Source organism: Acomys minous (assembly GCF_964271855.1).
Source record: "Acomys minous genome assembly, chromosome: 1".
Classification (NCBI taxonomy): Eukaryota; Metazoa; Chordata; class Mammalia; order Rodentia; family Muridae; genus Acomys; species Acomys minous.
The window spans coordinates 139,257,464-139,271,521 of record NC_140483.1 but is presented as its reverse complement, the minus strand read 5'-3'; the positions used below and the strand labels follow the sequence as shown (position 1 = coordinate 139,271,521).

The following is a 14,058-nucleotide window of genomic DNA, read 5'->3' as shown; positions in this document are numbered from 1 at the left end:
CCCCCAATAAATGCCTTCCTTCAACTGCTGGTTCTGTCTGCAATGCCTGATTTCTCTGTTACCATCTGTTGCCCTTGAGATCTTTCCTTTTACTTCCCTGACAGAGACAGTGAACTCGATCAAGAACCCCAGAGTGTAGCCCTGCGTACACTTGGGGTCTTCAGGTGCTGGGGAAGAATGAATTTGAAAAGGGAGAGGGGCATACTGTATTTTTCTAAGTGTTCTGAAGACCCCAAAAATTTCCTACTTACTATTTTTCTTTCCCTCTGAGTGGAAAGGGAAAATATGTGCTTTCTGTTTTTCTTTTGTGCTTCACTGCTCAAAGGTTCTATTCAATTTAAAGATAGGCCCAAAGAAACTAAGTATCAAGTCAGCTAGAAAACCTGAAATCCCTTAAAACGAAAATTATTAATATTTTGGATATGACACTCCTGTGCACATAACCAAGTAAAATCCTAGCCCATGAAATAAGGAATAAGAAGGAAACTGTTACTCATTTACAAATGGTTACTAGCATGTCTAATTGATTAGGGGAAGCAAAGTTGCCAATTTGTGGGCTCTAAGTTTCAGGCTAATGAGTAAGTGGAAAATAAAAGTCTTCTTAGATACCCACTGAAAACAATAAAGCAGGGAGCTTGAGGCATTTCTGTAACTTCTACCTCATTCTTTTTCTGAGTCCCACACAGCTAAGCTGTGAAGTTACAAGGACAGAACTTTATTTGCGCCATCATGGCTTGCCCTTAAGGCCCTGTGTAGGCAGAGTCGTCCTATCCCTTCTCCTGGACAACCCGGCTTGGTTCTCACGCCCCTCCTTACCTGTTTGGTATGGTTGTCTACCATGCTGGAAGAGTCATCAATCGCCAGACAAATCTGATACTGCCGTTTACTGGGCTTGGTTCTTCGAAGCCAAATCCTGTCTTTTCGAAACTGACTGGCAATGTATGGAATGATCTTTCGCATGTTCAGCCGCTTCCCGGTGCGATAATCTCCTCTGTTACAGGAATCCAATGGGAGCAAAGATGAACACAGGCTCACGCCTCACAATTTATGACAAAATCACTTTGGAAAAACTTAAAAGCCTACAGTGTCAAGTAATTAGTCCTCAAGCAAAATGAGGTGTTACCATCCACCTGAGACAGCAAAATAGCTTCTCCTTACTGCAGCCAAAAGCACCGTTGTCACAACTACACTTTTCCACAATAGCTAAGATGCATTTTAAAGAATTAGAAAATAAAATTTCCTGTATTAAATACAAAGCCTCATGTTTCCCTTTTCTCTTCTACAGCATGACTTTGACCACATGTGGTTCTGATCCTGAGTACCACAGGATAAGCACAGTAAACAGCAGCACATCTACAGCTATTTCCCAGAACTGCAGAATGTGACCTGCCTTCATGTATGTACTGTCTCACCACAGAAAAGCATATACACACAATTACTATTTGCAGCTAATGGGGGACAATAGCAAACACCACACTGGTGCTCAGACAGCAGAAGTGGCAACCCAGAAGCTAACACTGTAAATGTTTACTGCTGAGCGTAACTGAACTGGTTAACACTGACATCTCAGGGCCTCAAAGTGGGGAAGACTTACCTCAGCTTGGCTGCCTGTGTAGGTTCTAATAGGAGACGAAGCTGCTCACACAGCTGTTGTGAAAGAGATGCAGTTAGGACGAGGTAATTCTGCCACATCTCAGCTGCAGCCTTCTCCTAGGACAGCAAAACAGAATTACTATTAGAATGTGAAGCAGAAACTGAACCTCAGCAAAAGCACCTTAAAGCTTTTCTTAGGAAGCAGCACTCCAACTATGTAAACCCGACTCCTTGTCCCCAAATACCATAACCTACAGTTCCAAGAAAAAAGACTGAAACAAGCCAGCTAACAATGGGAATTTATGGCCAGGCATGGTGGTGCACGCCTTTGATTCCAGCACTCGGGAGGCAGAGGCAGGTGGATCTCTGAGTTCAAGGCCAGCTGGTCTAGAAAGTGAGCCCAGGATAGCCAAGGCTACACAGAGAAACCCTGTCTAGAAAAACCAAAACACAATGGGAATTTACAACCAGATCGATAATTTGCTCCTGTCACCTACAGAACAGGACCTGCATGTTTTGCACAGAGGCATATATGAACGAGGAACTCATTTGTTCCTGAGCTCTCTTCAGTTCTCAAAAGGTAAAACGACAGAACATACAAACTCCCTGTCCGTATGCAGATCCATGGACACAAAGGCTTTACACTAACTCTAGCAGAGCACGTTATACACGTGGTAGGAAGAATGGTGAGAAACAAAAAATACAGGGATGAATAATATTGTATATTTAGAGGTTAAGCCATTAAATAAAATGTACTCCACAAAGCCAGCAAGGCTCTGGGAGACTGTTCAAGATCACACAGCATGAACTTCTGCTTAGCTTCCATTACAAAGTCAGCAATACAAGTTAAAGCAACCAAATATTGCCTTTAATCCCAGCACTGGGAAGGCAGAGGCAGGTGGATCACTGTGAATTTGAGGCCAGCCTGGTCTACAAAGTGAGTCCAGGACAGCCAAGGCTAACACAGAGAGACCTTGTCTCAAAAAACAAAACAAAACAGGAATCAAATCCACCTGTCTGTTTTAAAGACACTGTAGCTCTAGTGGTCAGACAGGCAGACCACTCCTCTCTCCTTTTTACAAGGAATCTGGATCTAAGGACCTACTGAGCTGCATCTTTAAGAAAGCACACAAGCTCTTTTGTGGAAAGAAAACCAAACCCCAACAATTGTGACTTACTTCCTCTGCACTCCCACGGTCGTGAGCCTGCCACGTCTCCAGCTGTCTCTCCATCTCCTGTCGTAGCTCAATGACATCTTTTAAAAGGGGCTAAGAAGGAAAAGCTACAGGTAAGTGGTGACCCAGGTTGGAATCATGATTTGTCATGGGCTGTAGTCCTATGCTGTGACCTTGTTGCAGTTATATGCCTGAACTCACAACTGAGCACATTTAAGGGTGCAGTCAGATGATTGTTTCCTGTTTGTGAGATCACATGGATGAATAAAACTTCCATCACTTAGAGCCTAGTCAGATGAAAACAAACCCAAACCTTGTTTTTTGTGTGTATACAGATACACGTATACATGTGGAGACAAGACAGACCTCAGGGGTTTCTCTTTCAGAACCACCCCCTTTCTGGTATCTTCCATCTCCACAAAGTCAAATTACTATGGAGCATGTCTCAGTTTCGAAGCTCCTCTTCTAGTTGGAGAGATGGCTAAGTTAGTAAATGCATATCTTGCAAGTGTGATCCAAATTCTAGCCTCAGAATCCATGCATGCTGATACATAGGAGGGAGGCAGAGATACGTGGCCCCCTGACACGGGCTGCTCAGCCTCTTTAGCTTACTTGGAAAATTCCAGGCCAATCAAGAGACCCAGCCTCAAAACAGAACAAAATAAAACATAACAAAAACAAAACAAAAAACAAGGGGAGGGGGAAAAGGGAAAGGAAAGGAAAAGTAGATCTCACACGAGGAAATAACCCCTGAGGTAGTTCTCTGGCTTCCATAAATACATACACAGACCCAGACCCCACTGGCCACCCCTGCACACCCCCCAAAAGGAAAAATTATTGTTACATAACCATCATAAATTGGCAACTGTCCTCATGGCTGTTAACACTATCACCCTAAGAGCCAATACCAAGGACCAGTGCTGCCATAACGGGGACATCTGGGCATGCTCTGTGGGTAACAAAGGACAAACCATTTGCTAAAAGATTATCTGTCACACCAAAAGTATTCTTAAAAGTTTTGATAAAACCTGATATTCCAAACAAGTTCTAAAGTAATTTTAAAAAGTAGAAGGTAGCACAGTGAGTTCAGTACTTGGGAAATGGTATCCACAAGGAACTGACGAAGCGTATGAATAGTTGAATCTCGGCTTCTTTCTGGTCTCTCATTCTCCATCTCCGGGCGTGGTGTTCTTGGGTCTTGGTCTTCTTTTGGTTTAACTGTTTGAGTATCCATTTCCATCTCACTAGGGCCTAGGCACAGAAAGACACAGCTTCATTTACCATTCACTTAGGTAAGACAGACCCTTCCCTACTGCCTGTCTTATTAATGAATCAAACTTCAACTCGTTCAACAATTTCCACATGTGCCTCTGTTTCACATTGACTCCTTACATCCTTTGGTCTTTGTAGTCACTGCAGATTCTTACTAATTCCAGCCCCCACCCCCATCCTGGAAGCAGAAATAAGAAAGACCAATTCATCTTAAGCATTTCAAGGATGTGACTTCAGAGTGTGCGCCAATGGACTCACCAATTTTACTGTAAGTCCAGCATGTATGAGGCCTTGGGTTACTCTCCAGCACCGCCAAACAAGATAACCAATAAAATAAAAACACTGTTCTATACTGCAGCTGGCTTGAATTCAGGCAAATCTCATCACAGACGTTAGGCCAGGGGACAACTTCCTGAGTGGTTCTCTCCATCCACCTTTACAGACCAGATCCAGGCTGGTGCAGGAAAACCTTTACTCCCTGAGCTACTTCTCAGGCCCTGACTTTACCACGAAATCCTATCTCCAAAGACCAAAATAACCTACAACCTACCTTGTAACTGAATTTGGCTAGCCACAAAATGGGAACTTGCTGTTTTTTCACATGTATTTTCCTTTGATATTTTTCTTTATGCTTATATCTTAATGAATTAAGAACATCTTATACAACTGCAGTAAAAACAGTATTGTTTTTCCATTTATTATTATTATTATTATTATTATTATTATTATTATTATTATTATTATTATTATTATTATTTTGGTTTTTGAGGCAAGATCTCTCTGTGTAGTCTTGGCTGTCCTGGACTCGCTTTGTAGACCAGGCTGGCCTCCAACTCACGGCAATCTGCCTGCCTCTGCCTCCCGAGTGCTGGGATTAAAGGCATGCTCCACCATGCCTGGCTCCATATATATTTTAAAGGCAGGTGTTTCACCTTGATGACTGATATTCTGCAACTGTCTTTAGTGCCCCCAAAAGAATACTGTGAGATTATGATAGGTGAATTATTCACCTAAGCCAGAGATTAGAACAAGAAAGAGCAAAGAGCAGACTTCAAACAGCAGAGAAGTCTGGCCACTAAGGACTCACCAGAGGCTGTAGCAGTCTCTGACTTGACGGCCTCAGGCGTCAGCTGCTCGGTGTGCTCTGGCCTGAGCAGCTCCTCCTCTGTCTCCATGAGGATGTCTTCTGCTTTCTCCTCCTCCTGATCCTGCCCGGCATCCTTTGCAGTCTGCTGCTGTTCATTACTGGCCACATCTGCCAACAGTGCACAGAGGGAGGAAACTTACTTTCTCTGCAGAGAAGTGATGCTGAATGGACTACTGTCTCTGTGTCTTCTGCCTTTCAAGATTTTGCTACTGCTGGCTCTGGTGCTGAGCAACAACAGGGCTCTAAACAGCTCCTACTGTGCTAATGACGTAATTGCCCACTGTCTACCTCATAGAGAAGTTGCAAAGATGATATGTGCCCACACGTAAAGAGAATGTAAACAAGAAAGAGTGTGGAGTGTGGGACTTGACTTGGAGTGGCTACTGGGAACAAAGCCTGGAGTGACTTGTGAGTAGACAAACTAGATATAAGATGGGGCACTGAAAGAGTCTCAGCGCCAAGTGGTGGTGGCAGCGGCGCACGCCTTTAATCCCAGCACTCAGGAGGCAGAGGCAGGTGGACTCATGTGAGTTCGAGGACAGTCTGGTCTACAAAGCAAGTTCAGGACAGCCAAGGATACACAGAGAAACCCTGTCTTGAAAAAAACAAAACAAAACAAACCGAGCTCCCCCCCCAACCCAAAACCAAACCAAAACAACAAAACGAAACAAAAACACCCCCAGAAAAAGACTTCATAACTCTCAGAGATTTGAGAAAGTCTGTAACCACGCCTGACAGAAAGCAAAGACTATGAGTAGATGCGTGCCAAGGTTAAGACTAGACTAGGCATGATTCAGATTCTTTTTCTCCCATAGCAAAGGATTTCACTTAGCACAGATTAGCCACAAACCTGCCACACTGCCAAGGGTGACCTTGAACTTCTAATCCTCTGGAGTGCTGGGATCATTCATAGGCACCACATTTAGCTTTATGTAGTTCTGGGAATCACATCCGGGGCTTTGTGGACCCCCTCACTGTCTACCTGCCCATCTCCTTCGAGTCACTCAGTGTTACAAGTTCATAGCGATGCAGAGTGGAGCCGTGCCTTATTAGAAGCGATGACACATGGCCTAATGTGAGGAAGGAGGATCCGGACCAACTATATAGACAATGATCACTTTTCTCTACCGCTGTTCAAAGCACAGTAGGAGAAACTAAACACCATCACTGTTTTCTGTTCCGAGCTCAGAGGCACACACTGCCCACACCAGTTCACTTCAGAAGAGAGGGACGCAAAGACAAGGGGACAGGGATGGCTGTCCACTGCCTTTATCCTTCCTATGTCTATTACAGCTGTTCACAGTGCAAAGACATTCAAGAGTGTTACGAGCAAGAAACCAAAGGTCAGCACCAGGTTACAGTGTGTGGCCAGTTGTCTGTGAGGACAGAGGGCTTACCCCAAGAACCCTGGCCATTTACACTTGGCTACAGTTATCTTAGTATCAGAAACAAGTTTTATTTCTGCGTTAAAAAAACATCATATTGAGAGAAAATAGCTCAAAAGCTATTTCTTCCCCTTTTTCTTTGCCTGACAGAGTCATGCGGCTTAACTTCAGAGAATGCTTAGTGAGCAAAAGAAGTATTCCTGGAACCATACCGTAGGTTTGTGTGTCGTATGCATCGCTGCCTTGTTTAATATGTTCAAATGTGTCTGCATCGTCCACCTGAGCCTGGGGCTGGGCTGGCCCCTCTTCAGTCTGTCTATCTGTATCCACAGTCCTCAGCCTCTTATGCACATGATCATTGTGGTCACCTATGGAGCGTTCATTGTCAGCCCGTCCAGGTTTCCTCTTAAAACTCTGCAGGAATTAAAGAGATCATCAGAACCTTATAGGGAAGGGCAAAACCACAAAACAACCAATGTTCATCCACAGGAATAGGTTATTTAGGGATAGCTATACAGTAGTGGAATTCAATATAGTTATTAAAAGAATGGGCTATTTCTCTCAGGTGATTTTTATGATCTGCTCGCTTGCTCATGTTCTCTCTCTTTTGTAGCTCAGACTGGCCTTGAATTTGCTATGTTCAACTCTTGATTCTTTCCCTTCTGACTTCCACATGCTGGGATGAAAGGTGTATGTCACCCTGATTATATCTATGATATAAATTAATAGTCAAGAAAGCAAAGGAACATACATATGTGTATGTAAAACTGGTAGCATTGACTTGCTCTGGGAAAGTCCCTTGGTGGTTTGAGGACAAAACTACATGTAGGCTTTTAGGGGATCATTTGGTTTGCTTTTTGAGTATAGTAATTTCACAGGCATGAATACACCCCATTTAAAGACTGCTAAGTTTGAAAACCAATGGACAATGCTAGGACTAAGACTGGTTAGTTGGTGCTGGATGGCAGCACAGAGCACAGAGCAGGAGGCAGGGCCACTGGGAAAACCTTCTGGTCAGGGTCTTCCTTCCAAGTCTGTCATTTACCAGTCAAGGCTAGCAATGCTGACATTTGTTGTTGCTGGTTTTTAAATAGTTATTTATTTTATAGGTGTGTGCCTATGTGGGCCTGTGTGCATGCAAAGCTTGTGGAGGCCAGAAGAGGAGTCATGTCCCCTGGAACTAGAGTTACAGACAGTTGTGAGCTATCTTTTATTGTAGGTGCTGGGTCCTGTGCAAGTGCTCTTAGCTGCTGAGACATCTCTCCAGCTTTTTCATTTGTTATTTGTAACCACTTCATTTAGAGCATCTTTTTCTACCTGTTTTCATCTAAATTTAATCAAAGAATGATAGAAACCTGTGTTTTTTTGTTGGTGTGTTGCTGGGAGGCCAAACGTGCGATCAAGTTGGATTCGTGGCCTTCTGCCTGGTTCGCATCCGCAGCTCCACTCCCATGGTCCTGAGAAAGCCAAACCAGACAAGGAGGAGGGAGAAGAAGCTATTAAAGCAATGGCTGCTATGTTGTACTGGGTCCAACTTCTCTCAGTGTTCTACTAATCTCAGTGGGCTGTATCTGCCTGCTGCAGAATTCCACTCCTAACAAAGGGCAGCAGCACATCGTTGAAACACTCCTAGCGCCTGGCTTTTCTCTGATTAGTTCCTTATCTAAGGGGGCAGGTCTTATTCTGACAGTAGATAGACCAGGCTCAATCATCAACCAGCTCTGCACCCAACTTTACTCATTCAACTTCACTGAGGCTTATTTTCCTCAAACATAAAATGGATAAACAGAACAGTATTATCCAGTTCTTAGAGCTATTATGAAGACTGCTGCGCAAAGGCAAGGTGTAGCGCTTGATGGATGCTCACTCAGTAGTGGTGGAGAGACACAAGAAACACAGCGGGTGAGGGACTGGGCTCAGGGCAGCGAGGGAGCATGTGAGTGACAGTCCTTCCCATGGCCTGAAGAGCAGCCATTAGAACATTTAGAACTCCAGCCAACAGCAGGGAGAAGTCGAACACCTTAGAGGCACAGGATTCTCCAAGAAGCACAAATCTGACCTTTCCTTTCTTGGGAGTTTTTTGAAAAACAAAACAAACAAACAAACAAACAAACAAAAAACCCCCCACAAACCTGATGCTCCCATAGAACTGGAAGTCTAGTGACTTTTTCTTAGTACGCACATCACTCAAATACACAGCACACGTTCACTCATTCATGAGTTCGTTCATTTATTTATTGCATATGAGTGCTTTATCTGCAGAAGAGGGTATCAGATCTCATTATAGATGGTTGTGAGCCACCATGTTGGTGCTGGGGATTGAACTCAGGACCTCCGGAAGAGCAGGAGGGGCTCTTAACCACTGAGCCATCTCTCCAGGCCTGCAGCACACATTCTTAGGTGTGTCCTGAAAAGCACATATAAAAATGCAAACAACCACTCTCTCCAAGAGTGGGAGATGATCCTCTAGACGTCAACAAACAAACAAACAAAGAATACAACAAAAACCACACAAACCACCTTGCTGAAGAGAACATGATTTCAGATGGAGAGGCAATGGGGACCATTACCTCTTTCCCCTGCTCCTTCTCCGGGGCAGCCCCAGCTAGTTCCACCGCCTGTGCGCTCTGCACATTGTCCACACCAGTCTGCCCACAGGAGGCATGCTCCTTTCTCTCTGTGGCCTCCGGTTCTTGCTCGTCTGCATTGGACGTCTCTCCTTCCTCTTCCTCCTTCTGCATAGAAAAACCAAACATGCTCTGGGGGATGAACACAAGGGTGCCTACCAGGAAGCAGCTGTCCCACTCCGTGCTAAGGAGTGTGGGTGGGTGAAAGAGGGGCTCTGTATGGAGGAGACTGGCTAAGAGAGGGTTTTCAAGTGAAATATAAAACTCTGTAGTGGTGAAGAAATATCTTATAAAAGATTCTGCTGCCATGAAGTGCTTTTCCTATTACTTTTAATACAAGAAAAGTTCCACATCCCATAATACCTGGGACTGGAGGTCTTGGTCAGCAGGAATAGTACCAGTTTCTCCACCTCCATCACTGGTGGCCCTGTCCTCTTCTTCCTCCTCCTCCTCCTCTTCCTCAGAGTGCTCTTCTGCATGGCTGGCTGTGTCTTTGTCTTGGTCATTGGCTCCTGTATCCATATTCTCCTCGCTGTCTCTGGTGCCTTCCTCAGGCTCATGTGGGCTGTCACCTTCATTCTGATCAGCCTCAGGCTCCTCAGTCTCACGGTCGGCTTCTTCCATAGCTTCTGTTTTTTCTTTGATCTCCAAAGGATTCTCTTTTGATAGAAACAATTTTTACAACACATGGTTTCTTAATCTGGGAGGTGGCTACATAAATATTTTATTCAGGGAAAGAGTTGGCTCAGAAGGTGGTTAAGAGCACTTCCAGAGGCCCTGGACTCTATTTCCGGCACCCACATAGCACTCACAACTGTCTATATCTATGGTTCCATGGGATCTGGTGCCATCTTCTGGGGAGCTGACACTCATGCAGACAAAACAGGAATATATACAGAATACACATATAGCAAACTACAGCCCCTAGGCCAAATATATTCTGTTTATATGTTTTACCCCATCAGTTGTTTTCTGTAACAACAGAGCTAACTATTTGCACTAGAGAACTTACAGAAAACAAAGCTTAAAATATTTGATGAGGGGCTGGAGAGATAGATGGCTCTTCCAGGAGACACAGGTAAATCCTCAGCACACTCATGGAAGCTCACAACCTTCTACAACTACATGTCCAGAGGATCCAATGCCTTCTTCAGGTACTAGGCATGCATGTGGTGCAGGGTCATGTGCAGGCAAATACACATGGGTGCTGGGGTTTAACTTAGGTTCTGATGCTTAATCAGCAAGCATTTCACTGACTGAGCTATCTCTCAGAGGCTCCAATTTTAACTTACTAGAAGAGTTTCCCTATACTTTGGATACTTCAGAGCCATCAGCCAGGAACTGTGTAACATCATATATACAAGTCTAAATGAGCTTAAATAAAATGGACATTTAAAGGAAGGTAGCATAGTATACTCTAAGTACTTTTAATTTTAATTGTGCTTTGTTGCTGGAACTACAATTAAAATCAGGTTCTAAAATTAAGATTTTGATATAAATGGTCTTAATCATTCTTTGTAATTAATTTTTTTTGCTTCAACATATATCTAAAAATTATACATAATTAAAATTAGTTCTCCTAATTATGTAACTCAGTCAAATAAGTGAGGTTATCTAGCATCTTCCTGTGAGATTGATGAGCATGAATGAGAGTTTCCTATTATCCTTAGAGGAATCCCCAGGGATGACATGGTAGCTAAGGCTCTAGGTTATGTCACAGTCTGTGTGACTTTCTTGGGGCTTTTTGCTCTCATTCTCCAATATTATATTTTAAGATACAGACACAGTAGTCAATAGCTGGAGTCATCATCTCTAGAAGAGCTGTGTAAGAGCCTTGATAGCTCAAGGCCGTACGGTGTGCACATCAGCCCACAAGAAGAAGCACAGTGATGGCTTTGGAGGAAGAGGCATAGGTGATACAACAGTGCTGGTGCATGGCAATGGCGAATGGAGAGAGGTGTGCTGGCCTATGTGTTGTACATTTACTCAAACTGGAACGGAGCTAGCAAAACTGTATTTTAGACCTTGTCACGCCCCTGGCCAAAAATAAATCAGTATACTGCCTATTGCCAATGGCTTGTATATATGGGTATCTTGAAAGACATACCTTCTGATTCTTCATTGTCTGTGTCCTCTCCGCTATTTCTGTCCTCACTGTCAAGTTTCAAGTCATCTGGAAGGTCCAGGGCCTCAGGTTCTGGCAGCTTTTCCTCATTGCCATGATAAGGGTCTACCTCATTCTCATCATACTCCCTCTTTGGGACAACAAAAACCGTATGAAACCAAAGACAATGACTTCTTTCTTAGTATTACCAGCACACATTTGTGATTAATAGTACTTTTCAGTTTTTTATGTTAGAACTTCAAGTTTCAAATTCTGTGTAGACTCTAAGGGTAACAGACCCTCAGTTAATTAATGGTAAAACTCAAAACTTATAAAAATAAAGGACCACAGATTTTAACTTCTAAAACATAGCATAAGCCAAACAGCGCATCAGCAGAAACCAATAGTTGATACATTAACAAAGCGTTGTGAGCCCCTCCCCAACTATGGACTCCAGGCTGGATGGAACTAACGATCTTCCTGCCTCAGCCTCTTGAGTGCTAAGATTACAAGAGTATATTCTACCCGGCCTGGCTCTCTATGCAACATGGGAAAGGACACTCAAAGCTGTGGTCTTGAGTCAGGAGAGTGAAACACATCTACATGTTCATTACCTCGTCAATCTGCTCATTAATTTTTTCTTGGCCTGGTTCAACATCTTCAGCTTCTGATTCTTCCTTCTCATCTTGATGTTTTTTATTTTTGTTTATATTCCCAGCATCCAAGTTGTCATCTTTAGCAGCAAGCTCAGAATCTTCCTAAATGAGGCAGGAAATAAAGAAAACTGTCATGCACCCAAGAGCCTGCCTCTGCATACCCACCCAACCCGACAGTCTCAGCTAGAAGCTGGGGCTGCAGCTGCACAGGGAGAATTGGCTTAGCATGGATGTTGCCTCCTGCACAGCACAGCAACACATGGGAGGACTTAGGTCACGCTGTTGTAAGTTCTGAATATGCGAAGAGAGGGATGAGAGATGGAGGAAAAACAAGAAAAACAAAGAAGGAAAAGCAACAGACAGCAGCAGATCATGGGAGGATCAGCTCCTCAGCCAGAGCCTGGGAACTCTGGGATGGGGACTCTTTTTAATTACCTCATCCATTCCTGGTCCTGTTTCTTCAGCTTTACCGTCATCTTCCTCATCTTCTTCCTCATCATCTCCCCAAAGCCTCTCATCTAGTTTGTCAGCTTCCTCCCCATTGAGATTGCCCATCTGTTTGTCCAGGTCTCCATCCTCACTACCGGATTTCTCATCGTCCTCTTCTGAAAGGGAACATGCTAAGGTTAGGCATACCCCTCAACCAATCCAGGTCGGCATGTGTAAAAGACACTTCCCAGCAAAAGTGTCATTAGGATCCATCGCCTGTTTCCACAGAGCACTACGGGCAGATGCCAAGTACTTCACCACACTTGTAGATCATTTGAAGGAAAAAGGACTTTCAGGTGTGAATGAACAGTAACAAGAGCTGTCAGGAGGTCTGGCTTTGATGCTGTGGAGGATACTTTATAGGACCTATCCGCCACACCGGGTTTAGTTACAACTTGTATCTATGAAGTGATAGACAAGCATCTTCCCCAATCTTTTCTTTGCACATTTCACTGTTCGTTCAAATACTTCACTATGCATCAGGTGTAGAGCAGTGACAGGGAGATTACTTGCCTTTATCTTTGCTCACGCTGCCTCTTTTGCTGATGAGTATGTTTGAGTGCTTTATGGCAAAGCACTTACACCTTTTTTTGTACTGTAAATCAGCATTCATTTCTGTAATGTCCACTTATAATAAAACACTGTATTTCAAATTAAAAGTTTCTGCTTTTGCTAGTAATTACAGTACGTGCTGAATTATGGCACAGACAGGAGGAGGTGATGTGCTATAAAAAGTGTATTGTTTTGTTTACAACGACAAGAGGAATGCTCATAAGATGTTAAAACAGAAGTGGTCTGTGTGGTAGCCTACATGCCACAAATTTGTTTTGCTTTTACAGCTTAGTAACACGTACTTAAAAAAGAAACTTTATAACTTGAGTGTAGGTGTGTGGAGGTCAGAAAAACCACAGGTGTCAGCTGTTTTTTACTTTATTTTTCTACTGGATAAGGCTAGTTTGCCTGGCAGCTTCTGGGGTATTCCCTGTCAATGTCGCCCCTCTGCCCCTTGGACTGCTGGGATTACAGACACTCATGCTAGGTCCTGAGGATCTGCACCAGATCCCTGTGCTTCCACAGGTGCCGCTACTCACTGGGCCATTTCCCCCAGCTCCCTAACATTTTTGTAATTAAGGAAAAAAAAAATCCAACAACAGAAAACCTCTACAAATTTTGAATCACGCTGTTATAGGTCATCTTGTTCTTTTGGTTTTTTTGGCAGAGCACTGGGCCACTTCATCCAACAAAAGCAAGGTTGTGGCTCATTGAAAGGAGAACCACCAAACCTGTAAATCTCCACCTTCAGAGGGCTGGTCATGATACACACGCTGCTAATGTGAGCTCCAGTTACGCTGAGCAACCAGCCTGTTGCACATAATACAATAGCCTCCTTATTGAGATCCTAGAAGTTTCTGTACAAAATATTTACTATCCAAAAAGCAGAATGAAGCTGGACAGCGACGGCGGCACACGCCTTTAATCCCAGCACTTGGGAGGCAGAGGCAGAGGCAGGTGGATTTCTGTGAGTTCGAGGCCAGCCAGAGCTGTTACACAGAGAAACTCTGTCTTGAAAAACAAAACAAAGAAACAGCAGAATGGAACGGCGCATCTCA

The 14,058-nt window shown here is 43.8% G+C and overlaps 1 protein-coding gene and 1 long non-coding RNA gene across 4 annotated transcripts in view; one reads left to right on the top strand and one right to left on the bottom strand.

The window, feature by feature from the left end:
• The window catches only part of MDN1 (midasin AAA ATPase 1), a 127,451-nt gene that overhangs the window by 4,874 nt on the left and 108,519 nt on the right, over positions 1–14,058 (bottom strand). Inside the window, exons 86-97 of the mRNA XM_084789073.1 lie at positions 12,395–12,564; positions 11,918–12,061; positions 11,307–11,454; positions 9,563–9,858; positions 9,143–9,307; positions 7,928–8,029; positions 6,785–6,986; positions 5,128–5,295; positions 3,862–4,019; positions 2,772–2,861; positions 1,595–1,710; positions 817–991 (exon numbers count right to left, since the gene is read on the bottom strand). Coding sequence (XP_084645199.1) covers positions 817–991; positions 1,595–1,710; positions 2,772–2,861; positions 3,862–4,019; positions 5,128–5,295; positions 6,785–6,986; positions 7,928–8,029; positions 9,143–9,307; positions 9,563–9,858; positions 11,307–11,454; positions 11,918–12,061; positions 12,395–12,564 — 1,934 coding nt within the window. The remainder of the gene's footprint in view (positions 1–816; positions 992–1,594; positions 1,711–2,771; positions 2,862–3,861; positions 4,020–5,127; positions 5,296–6,784; positions 6,987–7,927; positions 8,030–9,142; positions 9,308–9,562; positions 9,859–11,306; positions 11,455–11,917; positions 12,062–12,394; positions 12,565–14,058) is intronic.
• On the top strand, positions 2,788–14,055 carry LOC311601613. Of its 3 annotated transcripts, none has more exons than XR_014780608.1 (3): positions 2,788–2,881; positions 4,179–4,308; positions 13,668–14,055. It is a non-coding gene; the product is annotated as an uncharacterized lncRNA (long non-coding RNA). The 3 variants fall into 3 exon arrangements; XR_014780609.1 differs by lacking the exon at positions 13,668–14,055 and adding an exon at positions 10,997–11,296 and having other exon boundaries at positions 4,179–4,321; XR_014780610.1 differs by lacking the exon at positions 13,668–14,055 and adding an exon at positions 6,723–6,807.